At 43.1% G+C, this 23491-nt stretch overlaps 1 protein-coding gene across 2 annotated transcripts in view; it reads left to right on the plus strand.

Annotated features, from left to right (window-relative positions):
* The window catches only part of rin1b (Ras and Rab interactor 1b), a 41062-nt gene extending 18633 nt beyond the window's left edge, over positions 1-22429 (plus strand). The window contains exons 2-12 of one of the 2 annotated variants that reach the window (XM_042213260.1): positions 1864-2007; positions 2406-2520; positions 4253-4325; positions 4688-4779; positions 5434-5606; positions 5811-6092; positions 6233-6788; positions 13693-14001; positions 14412-14543; positions 16238-16407; positions 20317-22429. In XM_042213260.1, the coding sequence (XP_042069194.1) occupies positions 1864-2007; positions 2406-2520; positions 4253-4325; positions 4688-4779; positions 5434-5606; positions 5811-6092; positions 6233-6788; positions 13693-14001; positions 14412-14543; positions 16238-16407; positions 20317-20640 (2370 nt within the window). In that variant the 3' untranslated portion in view covers positions 20641-22429. Of the gene's footprint in view, positions 1-1863; positions 2008-2405; positions 2521-4252; positions 4326-4687; positions 4780-5433; positions 5607-5807; positions 6093-6232; positions 6789-13692; positions 14002-14411; positions 14544-16237; positions 16408-20316 lie in introns of both variants that reach the window. The other variant, XM_005945309.2, reaches the window with a different exon arrangement.
* Positions 22430-23491: the final 1062 nt, after the last annotated feature.

Raw genomic sequence — 23491 nt, forward strand, 5'->3', positions numbered from 1 at the left:
GCAAAAAATAAAAATGTATGCACTCTGCATAAATCACACACACAGCACGACATAAATAACACTTTGTTGAGACTTTATGTGGGCTTTCTGACAAATCTAATACAACTCTTGTGAGGGGGCTGGCGGAGGGATTGGGGTGAAATAAAAGTCTTCAATCCAGAAAACACACGATGGTCATACACAGGATATCAGTTTGTGCGACAAACAATCCAAATGAGGGGCAGGCAAAAGTCAAGCCATATTTAAACAGAAATCATTAATAATCTAACAGGTGGTGAGCAAACAGCTAGAGGCTTATATACTCCACGGAAGCTGATGACTAATTGGAAACAGGTGTTGCAGACTAAACACAGGTCACACTAATGAGGGCAAACCATTAGACAGGAAGTACAACTGACAACAGTGTAAACATACTGACACTGATTAGGTTTTGGAGGACTTGGGTATAAAAGCTAACACCACTCTAACACCATGCGGTTATTGACATTTAACACTATTTTATATATTCATAATATATTCTTCTGAACTATAATTAACAACTTAGTCTGTTCTACTCAAGTGAAGTGTTATAGTTTGTCTGGTGTTACATTAAAAGTGTCCCATCAGCAGTGTTGGAGCCTAGCTTAATGCTAAGCTAGCAGCTGGACCACACAGATGATTCTTGAGTCATGCTAGCTTTTGGTGGGGAAGGGCCACACCATGTGAATAACTTGTTATTATTATTGTTATTGTATGCCCATACGACAGTATTGTTTGGCCTGTTCATGAAACTGGAATGATAAAATGCTTTTATAAGGTGTGGTAGGTGCATAAATGCTAACAATAGGTTGTTTTAGCCCATTGGTAGGTGGTTGCTAGGTAACATGATGCTGTTTATAATTCATCATGAACAATTCAGTTTTTGTGGACATATGTGAGATGTTTTTGTTGTGGAATAAAAACAATACCACACCTCATTAAAAACATGTTAGGTACATAAAAGCTAAAAACTGGTCATTTATTCGTTTGTTGCCAGGCAGTGTAGTGACATCATAATATATTATGTGTAATTCAACTGTTGTGGGTATAAATATTACATTAATGCTGTGTAATTAACGTGATATCAAACCTTTCTAAAACGTACTAGATCCTTAAATGCCACTAATAGGTCATTTTGCCTGTTGCTAGGCAACATGATGATATCATAATATCTGATATGGATAAAAACTTGGTGGCCTAAGATGTGCCTGTGTGCCAAATTTGGTTGATTCTTGATGTTGTGGGACTTCATAAGCAAATAGATTATTGTTATCATTATTATCAGTAGTAGTCTAACATGTGTTTACTTTTCTTAATAGAGGCTAAAATGGTTCATGACTATTTAATAAAACTAAAGTAAAGACATTTCAAAGTTTTTCCCTTGGTACAAAATGCTAACAACAGCAATTAAAATATGAAACCTAATCACTTTTTACGGGGGCAGAGAGTAAACACATACATCCATCCTCCTACCTTTATCAGGGTCACAGGGGTTGGAGTCTAGCCTGTCTAGAAGAGGTATACACTGGACAGGTTTCCAGTCTGTCACTGGACTGTGAAAGACAGATTATTTATGAACAATTTGTTAATTAATTAACCTAACCACCCTAACTACTACCGCCACACAGAAAGGATCTGGCCACATGATGAATTTGATCCCAGGACATCCCCGCTGTGTGGAAACAGTGCTAACCTCCTTGGTACTGTGCTGCTGTATCACAATCTGCTTCTTTAAACTTCTGTCCTTAAAAAAAAAAATCATGATTTGAAGTTTGAAATTTGAAATATTTGACAGGAACAGCTTGTCTGATTTGTTTTTTTTCTCTGGTTGCATCTGTCTTGCAGATGCAGGAGGTGGGCAGTTCCCAGCGAGGCTCTCAGCGGGCCTTCAGCGTCCTGGATCGTTTGCTGCTCACACATCCTGTGTGGCTGCAGCTGTCACTCAACCAAGAAGCTGCCCTCTACATCCTGCTCAGAGAACCTGTCGGGGTGAGGAACTATCAATCATATTACTCATACTATTTAATCAGGTAAAACAATAATGAATAATCTTTTGTGCATACCAATGAACTGGATGGTTACATATGTAACTAAAAAAGCAGGATTTTGTAAAATCTTACGTGGATATGATTCCTGGCTCTCCCTGCTTTAGCTTCATATTTACTGAGGGTGGTCTAAATGTCCTCATCTAATTAACATCATCATCTAAGTACCACCAATCAACCTATTCATGCCAACTGCAATTCTCCACTAATTAAAATGAAATGTGTTTGATTGAAAACCATGAAAATTAACCTTAATCGTGAAGTGGACATCAGCTCCTAGACCTGAGAAAACTAAAAAAAATGTTCTGTTCTTATTTTCGGTGATTTTTTTTGTGCTTACAGACATTTCTAGTGCGCAAATGCAGCTCTACCCAGAGGAAGGTGCTGTGTTTGAGGGTGACAGCGGACAGAAGTGCCTCCTCTGTTAAGGAGTGCTTCATCTGTGAGGAGGACTCCAGTGAGTATAAAACAAGCTAAATTATCAGCCAACTGCAGTTGAAGCAATACACATAACACTCAACACATCCACAGCTGCCAAGAGTCAGGCTGAGTGAGATCAGGGGCGAGGGGATGTGGGGGAGAGGGCTTGTGGTGGAGTACAGCAGGGTTGGACTCTTATTTTTTAGAAATTACCTACACAGCCACTAAGTTGTCATCTTTGTACCTCTAAAAAAAGACCATGTCAGGCTTGTTTTTACGTCTTTTTAGATGTGCACAAACGAAATTAACTGATAATTATTTCATCATATCACATGTAATATTCAAAATTAGCCTTTTTATAAAACATAATGATCTGTTGTGAGGGCCTGGGGCAGGTGGAGGTATGCACTGGAAAGAAGGGGAATGAAAGACAAACGAGAATACATGTGTGAATGAGAGGGAGACAGGTGGAAACGTGAACATGCAAGGAGCAGAGGACGTAAAGATGGAGGAGTTTAAATATACCCAAAGCAACAGAAAAAGCAATAGGAGAGTGAAGGGAGGGGTGGAGGGAGACGAGTGTCTTGGTGATTTGTGACAGAAGGATAGCAGCAAGAGTAAGAGGGAAGGTTTACAACAAGATGTATGGTTTGGAGACAGTGGCACTGACAAAAGCACAGGAAGCAGAGTTGAAAATGTTAAGATAGACAAGCACGAGACGGTTTGGATGTGTGCTGAAGAAGGATAGTGTACAATGTTGAATATAGAGCTGCTGGACAGGAGGAAAAGAGGAAGACCTCAGAGGAGGTTCATGGCTGTAGTGAAGAAGGACATGTTTGAAGTTGGTGTGACAGAATATTGGGTTAGGGTGAGATGGAGCTAAAAAAAAAATTGAAGTAGGGACCCGTAATGGAGCAGAAAGGTGGTACAATGATACAAATCATTGCTACTTCAAAAACTTCAAACTTCAAAAAGCAATAAACGAGAAAACTTTTTACTTTACACATCAATCTGTTAAAAAGAGCAAAACAAATGGCTTTACAGAGGATGGCTGCACTGCTCTCTGAGATGCTCGAATGGATCATGCTGCTGTTGAATGCAGCAGATATTCAATAAACTCAGAGAAAAGTTCATTAAATAAATCCAATAATCAAATAAATCAATAAAACAAAGTAAACTTTAGTTTCTGTTAAAGGCTTGTCAGAAATGGATTACATGTATTACTGGTGAAGGTCAAACCTGCTACAAACTCATCACAGTGATTTTCTGCTCTCTTTCAATGTGTAATAGATGAAAAATGTAGAGTCGAGTAAACGAGGCAAAACTCAACATCCACGAAAGTCGATCTGTGATGTTGGTGAAGTTTGGCGAAGTGTGCATCCACTAACTAAACGAACTAAACTGCAGTCTGGTGCTTTCTGTCATGTTGGTGTTCAGACTGTCGAGAGAAAGCCTGTTTAACATGGATTACTTTTCATAAAGGCTTCTTTTCGTGGCTTCCTCTTAATTGGAGCGAGATTTGTTTTGACAGCATGAGAGTGTGAGACAGACTGAAAACAGGTGTCTCATGTCAAAAGTGTGAGAGTTGACAACCCAGTCAGCGTTTGTGGCGCAGTGCAGCTCAGACACTCTCTCGGTGAAGTGATGTGGGCCGGAGAGGATGGGTCCTCCAGATTTTTTTTTGCAACTGGCACATTTCCTGTTAAAGCTGAACGAGTGTCCCACTGCTCCCATTAGCTGTCAATCAAACTCTGTCTGTGTATAACCAGCGTTCGCCTTGGAGAGCTCAGCACTCAGCTTCCCTGACTTGTGTCGACTGGTGGCCTTCTACTGTATCAGCAGGTAATAATATTATAACTGATAATAAATCTCAATCATTCTTCTTGCTAACATTCAACCTCACTGGCCTATGCAGAGTCCTCACTTCACTATGGATGGCCGAATGCCCAAATCGTATTTCTTAACAGAAGTGGCAGATCTCCCCGAATGCCTTTGCACCTAAATGGGAGCAAAGTCTTTGCACGCTGGGTCCTAAATCTTCTTCTGCATCTTGATGCCCACTGGTTTTTAAAACCAGTTTTATTCCCGTAATTTTTAGCTGTCCACAGACTTCCTTGCATGTAGTAAAATTGACTGTATCTAGTTTTAACTTTCTGATCTCACATATCTTCAAACTTGAACTTTTCTTTTTCTTTGATCTGCAGGGATGTGTTGCCTTTGCCTCTGCAGCTACCTGATGCCATCGTTAGAGCGTCAACACACAGGCAGCTGGAGGCCATCTCACACATGGGACAAGGTCGGTCACTGGTGGCCTCTTTAAAAAATAAACTGCAGCAGCAGGTACATTCGCTTGCTCCAAATAATAAGTGTTACTTAACGTAGATCAGCATTTTTGGGTCAGCCTGTCTAATTGTCTAAATTGCCTAAATACTTCAGCCCAACAGAGCTGCTACCATAAGGTATTTCCTATTTGTCCTACTCTCTCATAATTCACTAACCAGAGGTGGGGGTGGGGCTGTTGAGGGTTTTTTCCCCCTTTAACACTGAACCTAAATGAGATTTAAGGACTTTAAAGATGTGTTCAGGACAAGATCGCTGACAGAAAACCAAAGTTTGAGAGAATGAGAGAGTAAAGTAATAGCTGACTAAAGTGGTGGCTGCCAGCTTGCGTCTATTTTTAAATGCGCGGCATGCTTCTGTAGTGCAGTGGGGTGTGACTTCATTGCGAAAAGTGATAACCAGACTCTTTCTCATCATGCTTCTCCAAAATCAGTCTGCTTCTGGATCAGCTTGCAGTAAAAAACACAGGTTAATGTTGTGTGTTGTTTTAGTTTTCAAGCAGGTGAAACATTAAAAAATGGGAACGCTGTTTAAACACTTGTAAAATAAAGTACAATAAAGACTTACTCAAATATTTAAGTTATCTCCCCTCTCCTGGTTTTTCAATTAGACTTCTGGAGTTCACCGAGTGCTTCAGACATCCAAAATGGACCGATGGAGCCAGTTGCATCCACCAGTCAGGCCCAGACTGGGGTCCAGGACCGATGTCCCCTGCTGTCAAGGGGCACACAAGGCAAACTGTGCTTCATTAACCCGCTCTTTCTGCAGCTGGAGGTTTGCAAGGTTAGTTGCTTAGAAGCTTTCTCTGAGACCTTTCAAGGACACCCGTTGGTGCTTTTCTGGCCTCTACAAGTGCTCTAAATCGAAACGTCCCTGCAACTGATAAATAACTACACCCTGCACTTTACTCTTATAGATAATCACTTATAGAAAAATAAACAGTTCATCAATCTACCCTTGAATCCATTTCCTCCCTTTTTACAGCAGCAACAGCTCACAAACCACAGTGCCTCCAACAAACGGCACCGCTTCAAGCGCAGCATGCGGCTCCGGCTCTCTGAGTCCTCCATGAATCTGTCCCTCGAGGGGGTTGGTTCCTACTCACCTCCCCTTTCGGTTGAGCAACCTGGTGGGTCAGAAAGGCTGAACAAGACCAACGACAACCCACAGAGGAGAGTTCACGCCGGTGCAGGCGTCCTGAGGAGAACTCCTGCTGTTTCACCTGGATCTGCTGAGGAGGATGACCTGATGTCTGTCTATGTGCCACAAGTAATAAGAGTCAGGATCTTTATTTGCACGTCAAAGCATGCTTATACTGATACGGATATGTGAGCACACCTCCTTTCTGTCTTGATTTATAGTAAATATGTCGCTTTTCACATCATGCAATAACTTCTCCTCTCTTCAAGACATCTCCCAAGGTGGAGGAGCCTCCGAAGCCCCAGCCGTCTGGCCCAGCTGAGGAGCCAGGCATCGAGGTGGCACTTCTGGCCATGGAGCGCCGCCCGGCTCCATCTTTGGCTGAGCTCGACAGCAGCAGTTCCTTCAGCAGTATGGATGAGGACCATGACTCAGACACGGAACCTGAAAGCATGTCCCAAACCCAAATGCACGCCTACCATCGCCCGCCACTCTTGCGCTCTCGAGGTCGCGGCGGGCTGCACCGCATGAGCGAGGCATTTGTGTGCTTCTTTGCACCAGACAAGCGGCTCACCCGGCTGGTGGAAGAGCTGTCCAGAGACAGGCGTTCAATCTTCGGGGGTATCATTCAGGACTTCCTCCTAGAGCAGAGAGAGGTGCTCAAATCCCTGACGTCTTCGCCTTCGGCATCGTCCTCATCACGCGTGACCTCCGTGCAGATTCTGCAGGGTCTGCGCCTCTTTCTGTCCCAGGCAAAGTGTTGCCTGCTGGACAGCGGAGAGCTGGAGCCTCCCATTGAAACCCTGGTGCCAGAGAACGAGAAGGGTAAGCAAATGCAAACATAATTAACATGCAAATACACTCTGATATGAAACACGGTGCATTTAAAACATAGTTTGATCTGTGTTTTTGAAATTTCTCTAAGCTGGAGCTGGAGCAGGTTTATTAGCAGAATCTTATTCCATTGAGGAACATTTAGTTTTTACTTTGTTACACAAATTAAAATAACTGGAATTCAACATGAAGTATTTTTTAGTTCAGTTTCCTCCTGAGGGTGTTTTGTGGTGTCCTGATGGTTGCTTTGAGTGGCCTCTGTGGATCCGAATTGTTTTGAGCTCATTGCACAGATTGAATGTTGTTGTAGAGAATTTGAGGTGAAGTCAGTTCTCATAGTTCGAGCTGAAGACGTGAGCATTGTCCTGCTGGCCTTGCTTTGTGCTCTTGCCATGGTGGGGTATTCCTAGTCGCACGATCTGATATCGTCATGTTGGTGTTGTTCCCAGATCAACATAGTAAATGTTGTTCCAGGATCAACATTGCAAGTGACCAATCAGAATGTTGTGACATCATACTTTTGCGACTTCGGGAAAAACCGGCGTAAAACAACATAGTAAATGTTGTTCCAGGAACAACACCAAAACGACAATATCAGATCATCCATTCCTAGTCTGCTAGACCTGTGCCATTTTTTTCTATTATCTGGATTCACTTATTCTTACACTGGCGATCAGGATAAGCAATCACACGAAGGTCGTTATCAGCTCAATGAGTTAAACCAGGCTTTATCAATCTAGCTACAAGTGTGTTCACAGGAACGGGTTGGTGTTGGCAGCATCCTGCTGATCATAATCATGGATAACAGTGCAGGCAGCAGAGTGGAGGATTTTTACGAAGGAAGATAAAACTACAATATTACAAAAAACATATGAAGAGGTTACACACACAATATGGGCTGAAAGTGACACAGCTGCTACAGACAAATCAGCCATGTGTGTGTGTGTGTGAGAGATAGAGGACAAACTCTGTACAGTAGTTTAGGATTAAAAGTAAGTAAAGAGTGACAATATTCACAAAGTTTAATCTATTTAAAGACACGAAGGAGAGCCCATCTGCGTGGGTTAACAGACTTCTCAATATCACAACTTTATCACCTGCTGCTCCAAAGGGGTTTAATGTTCTCTGAGCAAGTAAAGAAAAAATGCGGCATGAATTTGATATAAAGTCCACAAGTATACATCCGTTTCCCATTTCAGAATCATATCTTGATGCTTATAGAGCAATAAAATTGATGAAAAATTGTAGTCAGTTTTAAAAGAAAGAGTCTAAGAATCTGTATCAGTTACTGAAACACAGAGACTTCACGCTCTATTAAAAAACTTTAGACCCTCCAACTGTCCACAAACAGAGGTCTGAAGGATCTTCCAGGAACGGTGATGCTATTTTCCAGAGAACTGATTGGCTGTGATTTCATACATGATGATCCCCCATGTGGAGATAAAGCCACACACCCTGATTAGAAGACGGCCTCAAAAACTCACAAAACATCCATATAAAGGCTAAATTTCCTTTTAGTGAGATGATCAGTGTTATCCATTCAACTGTGAGTCTTTTCAGTGCTGTAGTTGGTACTGCACTGCTGGTCCTCTGCTTCTATAGCGCGGTCATTTTGTCAATAATCTGATTGGTGTGGATGATCCTCCCCACCCCTCCCCCCTGGCAGCCCCGCTCCGATAGGACTGTTCAATCCTTTCACTTCCTTAGCATGTATCTTCAAAAGCGCTTCACACCCACCTCAAAGCAAAACTAAACAGTTAAACATGATTGTACGACATTCAGTATCTTTCAGTTTGAGCCACAGAGGAGCTCAAAGTAAGTTTGCTTCGCCGAGGGAAGGATTCGATCAAATTTAGCTGACTGTGCTGGATCACAGTCTGAGCACAATATCCTCACCACCCTTTCTCATATGAATGCTTGATTGGTTTATCACATTTAAAAAAGGAGGCGATGGTGAGTGCACCGAGGGACCGAGGAGAGATAGAAATGTGTAAAACAAAGCAAAAAAACCAACAAACTGTACTATTAGAAAACAGTGATTCAATAGACACTGTGCCAGAGGATGCAGGTCTGTGGAAACAGACAGCCTTTTCTGATAAATGGTGGGCTGCTCGGGCTCCAGTGAAAGGCACTGTCAACACAAAGTAGTTTGCGTAGGGGGGCGGTTGGGGGGGTAGAGTCTCATTCAGTGGAGCTCATATTGTCTCTGGTATTTAGAAAATAGCATTAGGAAAGCCCGGCCCGACGCGCCTGCACTCACATCCATCGCATTCAAAGCGGGACTCGTCTCATTATTGTAAAGACATCGCAGGGTGTTACTCTGGAAGCATTCTAGTTAGATCTTTTGACACGCTCCTCTGCGTAGGTTTGGTCGTGTTTGGACTGCTTTGTGTGTGGCCGAGCGTCTGCGCGTGTGTGCGTCTGCGCTCGCAGGTGCGTGTGCTTGTGTGTAAATGTGTGATGACGGATGGTTGCCTGGCTTCAGAGGCTTCAGGGGAGAGCGGTCGGCCGTTGCCTTCCGTCCTCCCTTTCCTTCCTTCCTTCCTGCGCTGCGATTTTGATTTATCTCGCTTTGCGTCGGTGGGAGGCATTTGCATTTTTTTTTCTCCCCCTCGTTTATCATAAAAAGATATCACAGTCCCACGCTCACTTGAAGAGCAGCACGATTCAGAGGAGGGTGGGAGGGAGAGATCGAAATAGGCAGGTTACTTTGAAAATGTAATCAGTTACTGAACTGTGAGTAACAACTCAAAAAATAAAAGGGAAAAAAAGAGAGAAAAGAAAAAGTCAGCTTTTTTTCTGTACCTGGGTTGTAATCACATTACATGTAATCTATTACTCTCCAGAGCTGTGTGTGTGTGAGAGAGAGAGAGAGATGGAGCAGAGAGGGAGGTGGATAAACAGAGACTAGAGGGTGGGAATGATTGATCACAAGGGGGAGTGCTATAGTGAGGTAGATGGGGGAGATGTTCAAGGATTATGCAGCAGGGAAACATGAAGCATGGAGAGGAGGGAGTGGAGGATATTGATGATGAGTGGAAAAACAGTGTGCACTGGAGAATTGTTACCCACTTAGTCAGGACTGCCCACTGACTGCAGGAGAACCACCGAGTGTGTGTTTTTTACACGTGTAAGGGAAGGCTCGCATGTGAACCGTTACATGTACACGAGTTCACTGTTGTCACCCCAAAACAAAATGAAAAACAAAACCAAAAGAAAAAAACACACACTCCTGAGCTTTTCAGAGGATGAGAAAATGTCATTTCTAATTACATGATCAGGGAGGTTTAAACGGGTCGTTTAACATTTGCAGAAATATGCTTGTTTCTTCATTGCAGGCAGGTTTTAAAGCGTGTTTTATCTTTAGGGGAATGTAAGTGAGGACCTGCTGAACAGAAAGCTAAGGTTTACCCTTATTTCAGTTCTGTGACATCTGTGAAGCACTTCTCTAAGAATTGTGGGTAAGCAGACGAGACTAGAGCGAGGAGGGAGCCAGGTTTGTGCAAGCGAGGTGGAAAATTGGCTGGGAGATACAAAGGAGTTCCCAGAAAAACTAACAAAGATGAGAAAGTATAGCTTATGCCTGCTGCTAGTTAGAGCCACTATTGTAGTTTCTGGGATCCCTAGTTTATGTAATGAATACACAGTATTGCCAGAAGTATTCATTCACCCATCCAAATCATTGTTCAAATTAAATCCATGACCACAGGTGTTTAAAATCGAACACCTAGGCCTGCAGACTGCTTCTACAAGCCGTGATAGGACGTCACCTGTGCAACCAGTCCAGTTAATAAATTTCCTCACTGCTGTTAGTGGTATTATAAGTGGAAGCGATTGGGAACGACAGCAACTGAGCCATGAAGTAGTAGGCAAAGGTTCAGTCGCACAGGAACTCGTAATGCTTCAGCACATCAACATGTCCAACATTTTGAACAGTTAAATGTTCCCAACCTTGGCAGCAGTTTGGGGATGTCCCCTTCCTGTTCCAACATGACTTTGCACCAGTACACAAAACAAGGTCCATAAAGACATGAATGAATGAGTGTGCTTTGACAGAACTTGCACAGAGTCCTGACCTCAGCCCCAAAAAACACCTTTGGGATGAATTAGATTGGAGACTGAGAGCCAGGCCTTCTCGTCCAACATCAGTGTCTGACCTCACAAATGTTCTTCTGGAAGAATGTTTAAAAATTCCCACAAACACTCCTAAACCGTGTGGACTTTCCAGACGAGCTCAAACTGTTATAGCTGGTATTATTATTAATTATAATGATACTATGCAATCAAAACTGCCAGGATGTTTGCCATAAATTATGGAAACTTGTTTCTGCCACTAAAAAGACTCAAAAATTCGACTAAATCTAAAGTTTCAATTTTGAGATAAAAACTCAATTTCTTTTGATTTAGCTCTACCTGCTAATAATTTGTAACTTTCAATGATGGAAATAAGCGTTCACAATAAATTGTCAGAAGGTTGTAGATCGCCTTTTGTTTGTTTTTTTTTTATCTTTTTTACACGGTATCTCACCACCTTCAGTCTTCCCAGGCTTTAACACGCCCAAAGCGATGAGAGATGATCGAAATGACAGTCTAGACATTTTTTTCTTGGAGCAGTTATGTGCTGCTGTAACTATGTCTTGACTAAGAATAGCAGGCACAAATCCCAGTCTCAGTCTGCAGCCAGAGGAGGACTGCTGATCACTTTGATTTGTGTTACCTTGAAACGATTCCTGTGTCTCTGCAAAGGTTTGTGCTCTGAGAAAAGGGTTAATGGAAAAACTGTGCCGGGAGGTGAACTGCAGGGAGGGTCGCTTTCAGGTTAATGTGACCATGCAAAATAGGAGCTGTTTCTACAAACACTCACTCTGCACTGAAGCAGAAGAGTTTGAACAACATTTCACTCAGCAATAATCTCCCGAATCCAAAGCACATCTGATTTTATATGATGTGAGGCAAAACAGAAAGCACACAGTCAAGTACAGTACGCTCTGTAAGTAATGTGTGTTAGTAGTTAAACCTTTTAAGGCTGTAATTTGTGTTTCTGTGGATCGCTCCATTAAGCGTACTTTGTCAGATCCATTGCTATCTGAATTATTATTTTCCTCTAAATGAAGGTTCTAAATAAATAATCTAAATATTAATTTGAAACCAGACAATGGGACTTGACACGGCGTGGGCGAGATCATTAAAAAAAATCAAGCCAATGTTATTTGTTGGAATTTTTTTATGTATTTTCATATATTTGTCTGTTTTCTGAAGGTAATTTTACTTTATGTGCACTTTATCGCAGGTCACTGGATGATGGCTGAGTATTTGAGAGCAGTAATCGTTAAAATAAATGTAGATAAAATGTTACGGTCCCTAATGGTCCCCCACCCCCCACTTAGACATTTCCAGGATTTTGTAAATGGAGTGGCAGTGGGCTGGGATGCAGAGCCAGCCGTGTGGTCTCATGGGAAATCAGGAACAAATACTAAAACGAACCACTTGAAAATTGGTTAAAATTTCAGCAAGGTTAATGAGGTCATTATTTTAATTGATTTCATTAATCCATTAGCATCAGGATTGTTACTGCGCTGCAGCATGGGTGTTGATACCGTACAGGGAGGCAGCACTGAAGCACAAGACTCAGGTGTGAAGTAAAAAAAGTTCTTCTATTGACTAGTGAGCATAAAGAACAGTGTCTCAAATATGCTTTCTTTTAAGTTCACCTTTGCAAAGTTTATTTTACCGAACTGTGGTTTTATCTTGCTTGTTGTGCAAAGCACATTTACTTTTAACCTTGTTGCTTTTAAATGTGCCATAGAAAACAACTGACATTGGCATTTATCTAGAAATATTAAATTGAATAAATTATAACATGTAAAGCTCATATACAGCCCTGCCTTTGCAGATTTATTGTGTGAAAAGTGAAACTGCATGAGAATTTAAACACAATCTTGTGATGAATAGTTGTTTTGCAAAGTGGAAAAAAGAATTTAGATGTTTAACCTAAGTAACAGTTATAATCCTATTTAACTAGCTTAATAGTTCAAATATATGTAAAGTACCTGAAGTAAATGTACTAATGATGTTTTGGGGTTATAATTATTGATTTACTGATGTGTGAATCTCTTTAATTTGCAAAATAAGAAGTAACGAAAGCTTTAAAACAAATGGCGTATGAAGTGGAATAATTGCATTCCAAGTATAGAATACATGGAAATATTTAAATGTAGTACAAGTACATTAAATCTACGTGAAGTACTTGAGTAAATGTACTCAGTTACATTCCTACTAGTCCTATCTGTGCTCTCATCCAGTGGTATCAGGAACTACAAGATTAACATTCCTCTGGTTTGAAGGTGCTGCTTTGGTGGTGGGGGAATCACATTTTGAGGGTGGGCTGGTGCCCACCCATGCCCACCTTCTAGACACGCCTCTGCAGAAGACCAAACCACAATATAGGAGGGGGAGCCAATTTTTTAATTGTATTTTTATTGTTTAAATATAAAATTACCTGAAGAATTTTGAGTGGTTGTTGTTATATTTATAGTTATATTTACAGTGATGCACAGTGGAACAACACTGTTCCTCACCCAAAAAGGTGATTACGTCATTTGGAAGAAGGTGCGGCCCCAAGATCCTCTTCTAGAGACGTACCTTTGTTTTAATTTCCATGGGTGCTTCTCAAAATGCAGGACAGAATAAAAACTGGAAAAAAAGCTTTTCTTCTGCTTTTTCTTAATTTAAAAGGAATTTCATGCATTATGAAAAGTGTTGCTGCAGACCTTTCTGTGTCAGTATTTCCCAGTTGCACAAAACACAAAAATTAGTTCTCTTCCTTCCTTGTGCATCAGTTTGTCAGAATAAATGCTGGTTTTCCCGAATAACAAGCCCCTCCCCTTTTTCGCAGACCTGGCGTTGGAGCGCTCCATGTTCTCCTGTGTGCTCAGGCCTCTGAGGTCCCACCTCGAGAAAGCCCTGGTCGCTTTGCACAATCAGGACGGCTCCACCCAGCGTCTCACCCAGAACCTGCTCCGGCTGAAAGGGGACGCCACCATGGAAAGGCTCGGTGTTCGGACGGGCGTTCCAGACAGCCGAGAGGTGGAGAGGGTGAAGCAGAAACTGGTCCTGATGCAGCGGACCCACTCGCCCATCGACAAGGTGCTGCTGCTGCTCCAAGTGTGCAAGTGTGTGCACAAGGCCATGGGGTCCTTACACGGTGAGACTGCTGGATGCTGCACAGACAGAAACACGGGTAGCCAGAGATGGAGTCACTTCAGCTGGAGTTTTATGTGGATTTGTGATGTTTTTAGTTAAAGATCAAGTTTGAGACTGGAGACTTTTCACTTTCTGTAGTGTTTACAGATAAAGGGCTTTGTCGCTGCTGCTTGTGATCCTGGCTGTAAAAAAAAAAAAAGAAAGAAAGACGAAAAAAATGAAGGTCAGGCGTCTCTGCAGAGCCATTCTTCACTGTCAAAACCTTCATATTTCAAACTGTATCTGTGTGGGCAGCAGCACAACCTGCTTGCTTTTGTACACTTGTTTATTTGGTACAATGTTCATTTCAAGCTGTCAGAAAGAACGATGACAGCCTCTTCTTTTCCTTTCCTTCTCTTAATATATATGCAGGACAGGAAGTTAGCTGGGACGACTTCCTGCCGTCGTTGTCTTATGTGATCGTGGAGTGTAACAAGCCTCACATCCTCATAGAGGTGGAGTACATGATGGAGCTGCTGGAGCCCTCGTGGCTCGGAGGAGAGGGTAGGTCCTAAACTGTGGCATCGGTCGCACCGCAACACTGTCTCAGGTCGTCCCAGGATATCTTTGGTACAACAGCCATCATTAAACCTCTGTTACTGTGCAGTGCAGGAGCAGCTATCACAATAGTTTTGTTACATTTGCTGTCTTTGTTTTGGGACAGCACAGTGCATAACTGAGTCAGGTTATTTTTAATCACCGTCTGTAATAGCCAGACAACATAAACATTTGATGATATAACAATCAAAAGTGGGGCCAAAGGCCAAATAGGACCAAATTACCTTCTCAGGTGCTTTTGATTCCTCTGAGTTTGGGGGTCAACCATCCAAAGCAATAAACAATGCACGAGAGAGATAAAAAAGAGAGTGTCGGTAGGGTGGCGGGGATGGAGACAAGTCTCAGGGGTGATTTATGACAGAAGGATGGCAGCATGAGTGAAGGTTTACAAAATGGGAGTGAGATCTGCTGTGATGTATGTTTTGGAGACGGTGGTACTGACAAAAAGACAGGAGACCGAGCTGGAGATGAAATGAGTAGATCAGAGCGACGGCGCAGGTTGAGCAGTTTGGAGAGAAAGTTAGAGAAACAAGGGTCAGAGGGTTTGGACATGTGCAGAGGAGGAAGAGTGGATATATTTGACAAAGGATGTTGAAGGTGGAGCTGCCAGGCAGGAGGAGAAGAGGAAGAGCACAGAGGAGATTCATGGGTGTAGTGAATGAGGAGTGTTGGTGTGACGGAGGAGGATAGGGTGAGATGGAGGCAGATGACCCACCGCAGCATCTCGTAAAGGAAGCAGCTGAAAGAGGAAGAAGAAATCAAATTGTATCCAGACTGGAATATTTTTAAGTGCAACCTTAAACTGTTTTTAAAAAGGTCATTGACAAATGATTTGGTGGTTTTTTTTGTTGTGTGAAGCTTTTCTTATGTGTTTTTATGTTTATATGGTGGCAATGCAAATTACTCTAACGAACACTGTGCTGTTGGACTTCTACTAATACTACATACCTATTCCCATATAAAGAAAAGTGACTTTAATGAATAAATTCGATTAGTAGAAATAAAACACTGATGCAAAACGTTTGTAGATACTTGAATGTATTTGATAATCAAAAATCGTCAGGGATGCAGGAGAGAGGACACAAGTGTGAAAATGGGAAAGGAAGACAAACAGGAATTAAAACCAGAAGAGACACACACAAAAAGCTAACCTTTCAATCTAAAACAGGAAGTTAAAGATGAAAAACTAACAAAAGACAGAAAGAAGGAACACAGGTAACAGATATTATGAAGGTTTATGACAGCTAGTTAATTTTTTTTCCTGGTTTCAAAAATACACATTTTCAAATATTACCACAAATCTGCGTTTGATGATTCACATTTTACTCGCTTTTTGTCTTAAAATTGCACTGACTGTTCATAATCTACTCTGTCTTATTTGTATTTTGGTAGCTGTTACTACATTATTATTATATTATTATCCTCTATTATTAATTCGTACCTCTGACTTACACAGGAAGAGTGTAGGAAGTGAATTTAGGAAGTAAATAACAAAAAAAGAAAAATCTCTTGAAAGCAGAACATGGCAGTGAAGTTTAAGACAATCTTTTTAAGGACAGAGTAGGAGGAAGTACTATGTGATGCAAGATTTAGTCCTGTTTTTACACTCTTTTTCCCTCCTACACCTTTTTCGCCTACAGGTGGCTACTACCTGACCAGCGTGTACGCCAGCCTGCGTCTGATCCAGAGCCTGGACAAGGAGCAGCCGTTCTCGGGCTGCCTGACGCCAGAGGTCCAAGAAGCGCTGAAAGAGTGGAGCTGCAGACGGAGCCGAGAGGCCCAGAGACAGAAAGAGAATCAGCAGAGCCAAGTAGGCGCCGCCTGCTTCGATTGTAGCAGTGCACAAGCCCTAGTAGCATTACATGTGGGTTTGTTGTGGAGTAATGTAGTATACAGCCTTCACACAAACCTCTCTTGTGTGAAATGGTGATTTATGTGTGGACAGCTGCTTATTATGCAGTGAGACAACTCTAATGGGATATTCTGGCCCGTGTGGACGACTTAACGGCAGAAACGGTTTAAAGACACGAAACTAAATCTTACAGGTGGATGAATGACGATCAAAAGAAAAACAAACACATGTGAGGCGGATGTCTTATTTTTTTCTTTCTTTAATCTGTTTTTCTACATGAAGGTTATTACCAACGCAGGGAATTGGATTAAACTGATAATATGGATAAAGAAACTAATGCTAATCAGTAGCTTTGCAGAAATCTCCTTACAGTTTTCAGCTTTCTTGGATAACTCTGGTCAAGCCTGTAAAAGTGTGGCTTTTATTCCATTTTTCTTGGACTGTTTCCATAATGTAGTGGTTTGCACGTTTGCCCAACAAGCAGAAGATCTCTGGTTTGATCCCAGGAGGAGATGCAAATCCCTTTGAGGTTGAATCAGTAAGGGCATCTGGCATAAAGAAAATGTGCCAAATTAAACACGCAGAGCTACCCTGCTGTGGCACCCTGTTGGGAATTAGGGAGCAGCCAAAATAAGCTTTTATTTTATTCTATACTTCTTGGCAGATTCTCTCAGCCTGATGGGATGCAAGGCGCCTATTCAGACCTCTCGACTGATGTTTTGTGGCGTTTAAGTCTGGGATTTGATGGGGTCACTTAGGGACAGGCAGAGAGCTGCTTTGAGGCCACTCCAGAGTGGCTGTTTGGTTATTAGCTTCAAGTCACTGTCATGCTAAAAAGGTGAACCGTCGCCTGTTTGTCAGGTGGTTTATCTCCGTCTCTCTGCTCTGATCAGTCTGCCTTTCCCTCAGCTTGATGCTATTACCAAGCAGTGCCTGGCGTTTCCTGGACATCCACCATTTCACACACGCTGACACTCCAACGGATGGATTCAAGGGGGTTTTAGGGGTGTCAGCACGGGGTTTGGTATCTTAACCAAGGATACTTAGACATGTGGCCTGGAGCAGTCAGAGATTAACCCATTGACCTTCTGATTGGACCTGCTGTAACACCTGAGCTACAGCTGCACAGTGTAAGAAGCAAAGCATCAGACTTGGGTATTAAACAGTCTATCCCCTGCGCGCTCACCAGCACGTCTTAGATTGTAAGAAAGAGGAAGTAATTGTAGGAGCTGCTTGAAGTCTAATTCGCAGCAAGGATGTGGACATTTTATGTCCTGCATCCTGCACGCTCAGTCCTGCTGCTATTTCCAGGTTTAAGAAGACATCGCAGGACAACTATCTCCTGTCCCAATCTTTTTCTCTAAATGTTTTTTGGGGTTATAAGGCTCATCAGAACAGAATATCTATCCATCAAGGTTCCAGTTCAGGATGCTCGGACTGCAGGGCTAACACAGAGAGACAGACAGCTATTCACATTCACAACTATGGGCAACTTAGAATCATCAGTTACGTTAACCCCACTAACTGCATCTCTTTGGACTGTGGGAGGAAGCCAGAGTACCCGGAGAGAACATGCAAACGCCACACAGGTGGGGTCGAACCCAGTGAGGCAACAGTGCTAATCACCACTCCACCATGCCGCCTATCAGACCAGAACATCTTTTACTCAGATGTTCTCAATCTGCAGGTTTTGTTCTATTTGCAGAGGAGTCTACTTTGGGGTTTTGATTTCACCCCTTCACCAAGAAACTGTGTGTTTGATTTATCAGTTTGGCAGTTTCAGCATAATTACAGAGTTACTAGAAATAGCTTGTTTAGTAAATGTGAATACTTTCTGGATCCACTCTAGCTTACCTCATACAAGGGCCAAGACAAGTGTTTCCATGCAGCTGCAAAGCTTCTGCATGCTGCTTTGACTAGTGCTGGTGTTGGACAGCAGTATAGCTTTAACCATTTTCTGCACGTTTATGGATTAAACACAAAGCTGCACTCAGAAGCAGGCTACCCTGGCTTCGTCTTTGACTGTCAGGGAATAACAAAGCAAATCATCGCTTGATGGCACCAGTTAAAATCTCTTTTCTTCTGGCAGAACAATCAAAGTCTCTCTCGTATCAAACGTGTGGTCTTTGCAGCTTGGAGCGGCCAGCATCTGCTTAGAACTGTCACAGTGCGCTTTGGCACATAAAAATTGCACGAAAGAAGCAAGCGACATCGAAAAAGAGGTGCTAATCCATCCAAAGAGGTCAGATATTACAGCACATTAATTACACTGATGGCAACACAGTGTTGAGCAACATCACACTGTCCTCTATCTGTGACTCTGGCAGGTGGGGTAGAAAAAAAAGGAGCAGTGATCCACATTTGACTCAAAGTTGATTTCGGGCATCACCGCTGAAGCTTCTTGATGAAGTCGGGGACAGAGCTGGAGTTTTTGGAAAGCCGGTTTTTAAATCAGAGGTGAAAGAGCACACCTGGATTTCCCTGTTTTGGTTTTCTGAGTGCAAACACGTTTCAAATTCATTTGGGGGGATTAGTTTTTAGACATTTTTAGAGGTAATCCTCTGATCTGGGGCTGCCGGCTTACGACCGGTCGTGCATTAATGCGCGCTCACACACACACTAACACACACGCACGCTGACTTTTTACCTACACTCTCCTATTATCATCCTGCTGGCCCCACGTTTGTGTAACGGTCCACCAGATGCCATGGAAAACAGGCATTGTCATCCACAACGTTTCTGTCTCGTCACGTGGTTCCTCTCCTGGCTTCAAATAGCCGATCTAACTCACCCGGCAGCCAGATTTTCCACTGACACAGGCGGGGATCAGTGAGCCAAGTGCTATGAAGAAGTGGGCGGTCAGATAACATGAAATTTATTGAGCTGCATCTACCCATCGAAGCAGGCAAACACAATATGCACACGGACAGCGAGGAGCTCAGTGACTCTGTAAGTTCTGATAATGGCTGACCTGTTGATTATATTTGCTACTGACTGCTTTTTCTTTCTTTTTTTCTGCTTCTTTTAAAAGCCACTTATTCGTCTGTGGTGTGTGTGTTGAGGGAGGCAGGCTGGATGGTTTGTCTGTTTGTGTGTTTCCGTGAGCGACAGGGAAGAGGATTCTCCCTGGTTTCTCAAGGTTGGATGTTTGGTAAAAAGGATTATGTCCCGCATGTTTTCACAATGTGTGTGTGTGTGTGTGTGTGTGTGTGTGTGCTTTACAGAGAGTTGTGAGGGCGTCTGTAGGTGGTCGAATCTGACATTATGTAATGGCTCAAGTGCCTGAAGAGCAGCGATTGTTGCGATAGACCTGTTAGTTTTGGGTTTGCTCGCTTTTTGCTCTGTGGAAAATGTGAAAAAAGTTTGTGTCTGCTGAGTGGTGGCGGTGGTGGAGGAGAGGGGGGGGACTTCAGCAGAGCACCAGAGCAGAGCGAGTTTAATGGATGATATTTGAGTTTGGAAGTGGACTCGCTCGAGTGGATTTATGCCGGGAGTTTGTCAGTGAAGCTGTAACATGAAGCAGAGCAGGGGAAAACAGAGCAGTTTCATGAAGATGGCTTTCGCGTGAAGCTCTCGGACCTGCCGGCTGTGTGTGGGAAGCAGGAGCTTTGTTTAAGAGGCATTTTTCTTTCATGAACGTCCTTTTTCTGATTTTTTATTTTTTTTTGGCTCATTTATTGTGGCAGCGTATCAGCCCGTGCTTATACAGTCCTCACTCCTCCTCTGACTCCATCTCTCTCCTCCCCCTCGTTTGCCCTCACTCCATAAGCCTCTTGACCTGTGTTTTGCATAAATACAGTATATATATTCACTCCTTTTCTCTCTCTCCCTCTCTTTCTCTCTTCCTCCCTCCCTCGCTGCCTCCAGAGGTGCGTTCGGATACTGTTCCAGGACGGGGAGCGGAGCGCCGTGCGGACGTTGCAGTGGAGAGCCGGGGAGACGAGCCAGGCCCTGGCGCAGCTGTGTGCCGCCACCTTCGGAGTGTCCGACCCGCAGCAATACACCCTGTACTGGCGCAGCGGCGGTGAGATGAGGGCCCTGCCGCCCCAGGCCCAGCCCCAGGACCTGGCCAGCCACAGCGAGGGAGGCCCCTCGCTCTCCTACCTGAGGACCGACCACGACTTCAGCAAGATGCGGCGGCTCACCAGGGGTGGCGCCGTGGACCTGAGCGAGTCGGTGTGTGAGGAGTGAGTGGGAGGCATAGAGGAGGAAGGAGGAGGAAGGAAGGAAGGAAGGAAAGGAAGGAGGAGGAGGAGATGGATGGTGGCTCTTGCTTTCTCTCTCTCTTTCTCTCTCTTGTTCTGTCTCTTTTCTCTCTCCGACGGTGTGTTGTGTCTCGTCGTGGGTCGGGACTTTTTCGTGACAAACTGCAGCCCTTCTCCAGACCAGGAGCAGAGCTTTAAAACAAACAAACAAACAAACAAACAAATGGTAAACTCTTCCCTGAATGGACCGACGTGCAGAACAGAGCAGGACCAACGTAGGGGAGTGTTGCCAAAAAGTTGTACCATGTACCACTCAGTGTGGCTGCTAGTGTAAAGGAGTGTGCTGCTTGTGACAATGGAAAATGTGTAATAAATGGATTTTGGTTGTTATTTGAAACATGAACCCAGAGTTATACCACGAAGCGATTACATCATTAAAAACAAAACAAAAAAAACATGTGAAGAGGCTCGAATCCAAAGACGAATTCTGTGAGACTACTGTTGCCTGGAAACTAATCACTTCCTGCGAGCGCGCGCCGCAAGAAGGCAAATAGTCCACCGCGGTGATGTAACCCTTCCACTGTATAGTTCTGGGTGAAAATTGGATATTTTATTACTTTTTTTGGGGTTTTTTTTTGCTCCTTTTATGTGTAAATGTCTGCAGATTGATTGCTGGATGGAACTATGCTGTTAAAAGGTGGGGGTACGAGGCTTTCTGTGCCCTCCTCCCTCCCTTCCCCCCACCCCAGTGACAAAAAAGGGGAGATGTGTGATAGCCACGACCAAACCTCAATACCAAAGGGACGAAAAAAGAAGATAAAAGAAAGGCCATCTTGTGACACAACAGCTGTTTGCTTTGAAAGAAATCATGAGGGAAGCTTTAAATCAGCTGTTTATTTTTAGGCTCCCCCACAAAGACTATTTTATTTTTACTTCCTGAAGAGAAAAAAAAGGAAAGCAAAGAAGAAGAAGAAGCTCTTCTCCCAGCTTGCGTATTCTATTTAATGGTTTTGGCAGGTGGAGTAATGGGCGAGTAGGAGGGAAGTGATAGAAAGGCATCATCTCTCTCTGTTTTTAAACCAAGTGAGGGAAGAAAAAAGACGGAAGCGCATCACATCCACACACCAGGACAACAGATTTTACTGAATGACTCGCGAATGTATTTAAAATCTCTCTCAGTGTTTATTCCTTTTCAGAACTGCATCCGTTTCATGTTTCGATTCACCGCTTTTGAGTTCTACTGTTGGCCGAGCCTGTTTTTCTTTCTTTCTTTTTGTTATAAGCGGACTGAGAGGACAGTCTGACCAATAAAACCGGGAGCCTCGCGGCGACTGGTAGAATGTAAATGTGCACGTCGCCAGCCTCTTGGTGACTTCCTGCTGCAAGTCATCACTATCGACTGACTGTTCGACTCAGTGTCGTTATCGATGATCATTATTGTGTGTATTTAAAACTAACTTTGAATAGTTGAATTTGTTGGGTAGATATCGAACCTAAACATGTGGACATTCCAACATTTCTGGAGTTTTTGGATCAGCCGAGTCGGGGGAGGGGAGGAGGTTCAGTTTTGAGATGTGTTTTGAACATTATTGCATGCTTTTTTCATTTTAACGCGAAGGTTCTGCGAATGTGGCGTGCGCGTATGTGTGCGTGTGCGTGTATGTGTGCGTGAAGCATGTGTTCATTGTGAGAGCTCACTATTTCTTTTCAGTGTAAAAACACATGACTGTATTTTGTCAGGTAACTCAGTATCGCAATAAAAAAAAATTGCAATATCCGTTCGCCGTGTGGTTACGGTGAGTGAAGTGCTGGAGTGGGGTTGGGAGTGTTGACGGGTGCAGATTTAACCACCAGATGGCAGCAAATACTAACACTGTCATTTCACACCTTCACATCAATTTCTTACTGACTTTGATTGTTGAGACTTATCATTGACTATTTAGTAATTCATGTATTAATCCATTAATTAACCCATTAAGCCAAGTCCTGCTTTTGGATTTATTATCATGTTATTTAAAAGGTCTCATGGAAAAAAATATTAAATTATATTTTTTAAATGAAAGGCACTAACATCTGCACTCATTGGTCACTAGTACCAGGTTGGAGCCCTGTTTTCCTTCAGAGCTGCTTTAATACTTCATGGCACAGATTCCTCGGGAATGTCGGTCCATGTTGACATGACAGCATCACACAGTTGGTGCGCATCCATGATGAGAATCTCCTCTTCCACCACATCCCAAAGGTGCTCTGTCGGCCTGAGATCTCGTGGCTGTGGAGGTCATTTGAGTTCAGTGAACCCATTGTCATGTTCAAGAAACCGGTTTCATCTGAGCTTTGGGACATGGTGTGTAGCAGCAATAAGGAGATGCTGCACTGTGGCCATAAAGGGATGGACATGGTCAACATCAGGCTGTGGGGTTTAAATGATGCTTAGTTTGTACTAAGGAGCCCAAAGTGTGCCAACAAAATGTTCCCCCACATTAATGCACCTCGAGCCTGAAACATTAATGAATCCACGTTTGTTCCAAATTCTGACCCTCCTTTCCAAAAGTCAGAGCAGAGCTTGATACGCATCAGACTAGGTAACACATTTCTCATCATCTGTTGTCCAGTTTGAATTGTAGCCTCAGTTTTATGTTCTTAGCAGACAGGAGTGGCACCCGGTGTGGCCTTCTGCTGATGTAGCACATCTGCTTCCAAGGCCAGTGTGTTGTGGATTCAGAGATGCGCTTCTGCATACCTTACTTACTTACTTACTAAGCAATCTGGCCTATTCCTCTCTGACTTCAGGCCTGAACAAGACATTTTTACGCAGAGATCTGCTGCTCACCGGATAT

This window comes from Haplochromis burtoni, unplaced genomic scaffold (genome assembly GCF_018398535.1).
Source record: "Haplochromis burtoni strain Fernald_Lab_line unplaced genomic scaffold, NCSU_Asbu1 Contig_430, whole genome shotgun sequence".
Lineage (NCBI taxonomy): Eukaryota > Metazoa > Chordata > Actinopteri > Cichliformes > Cichlidae > Haplochromis > Haplochromis burtoni.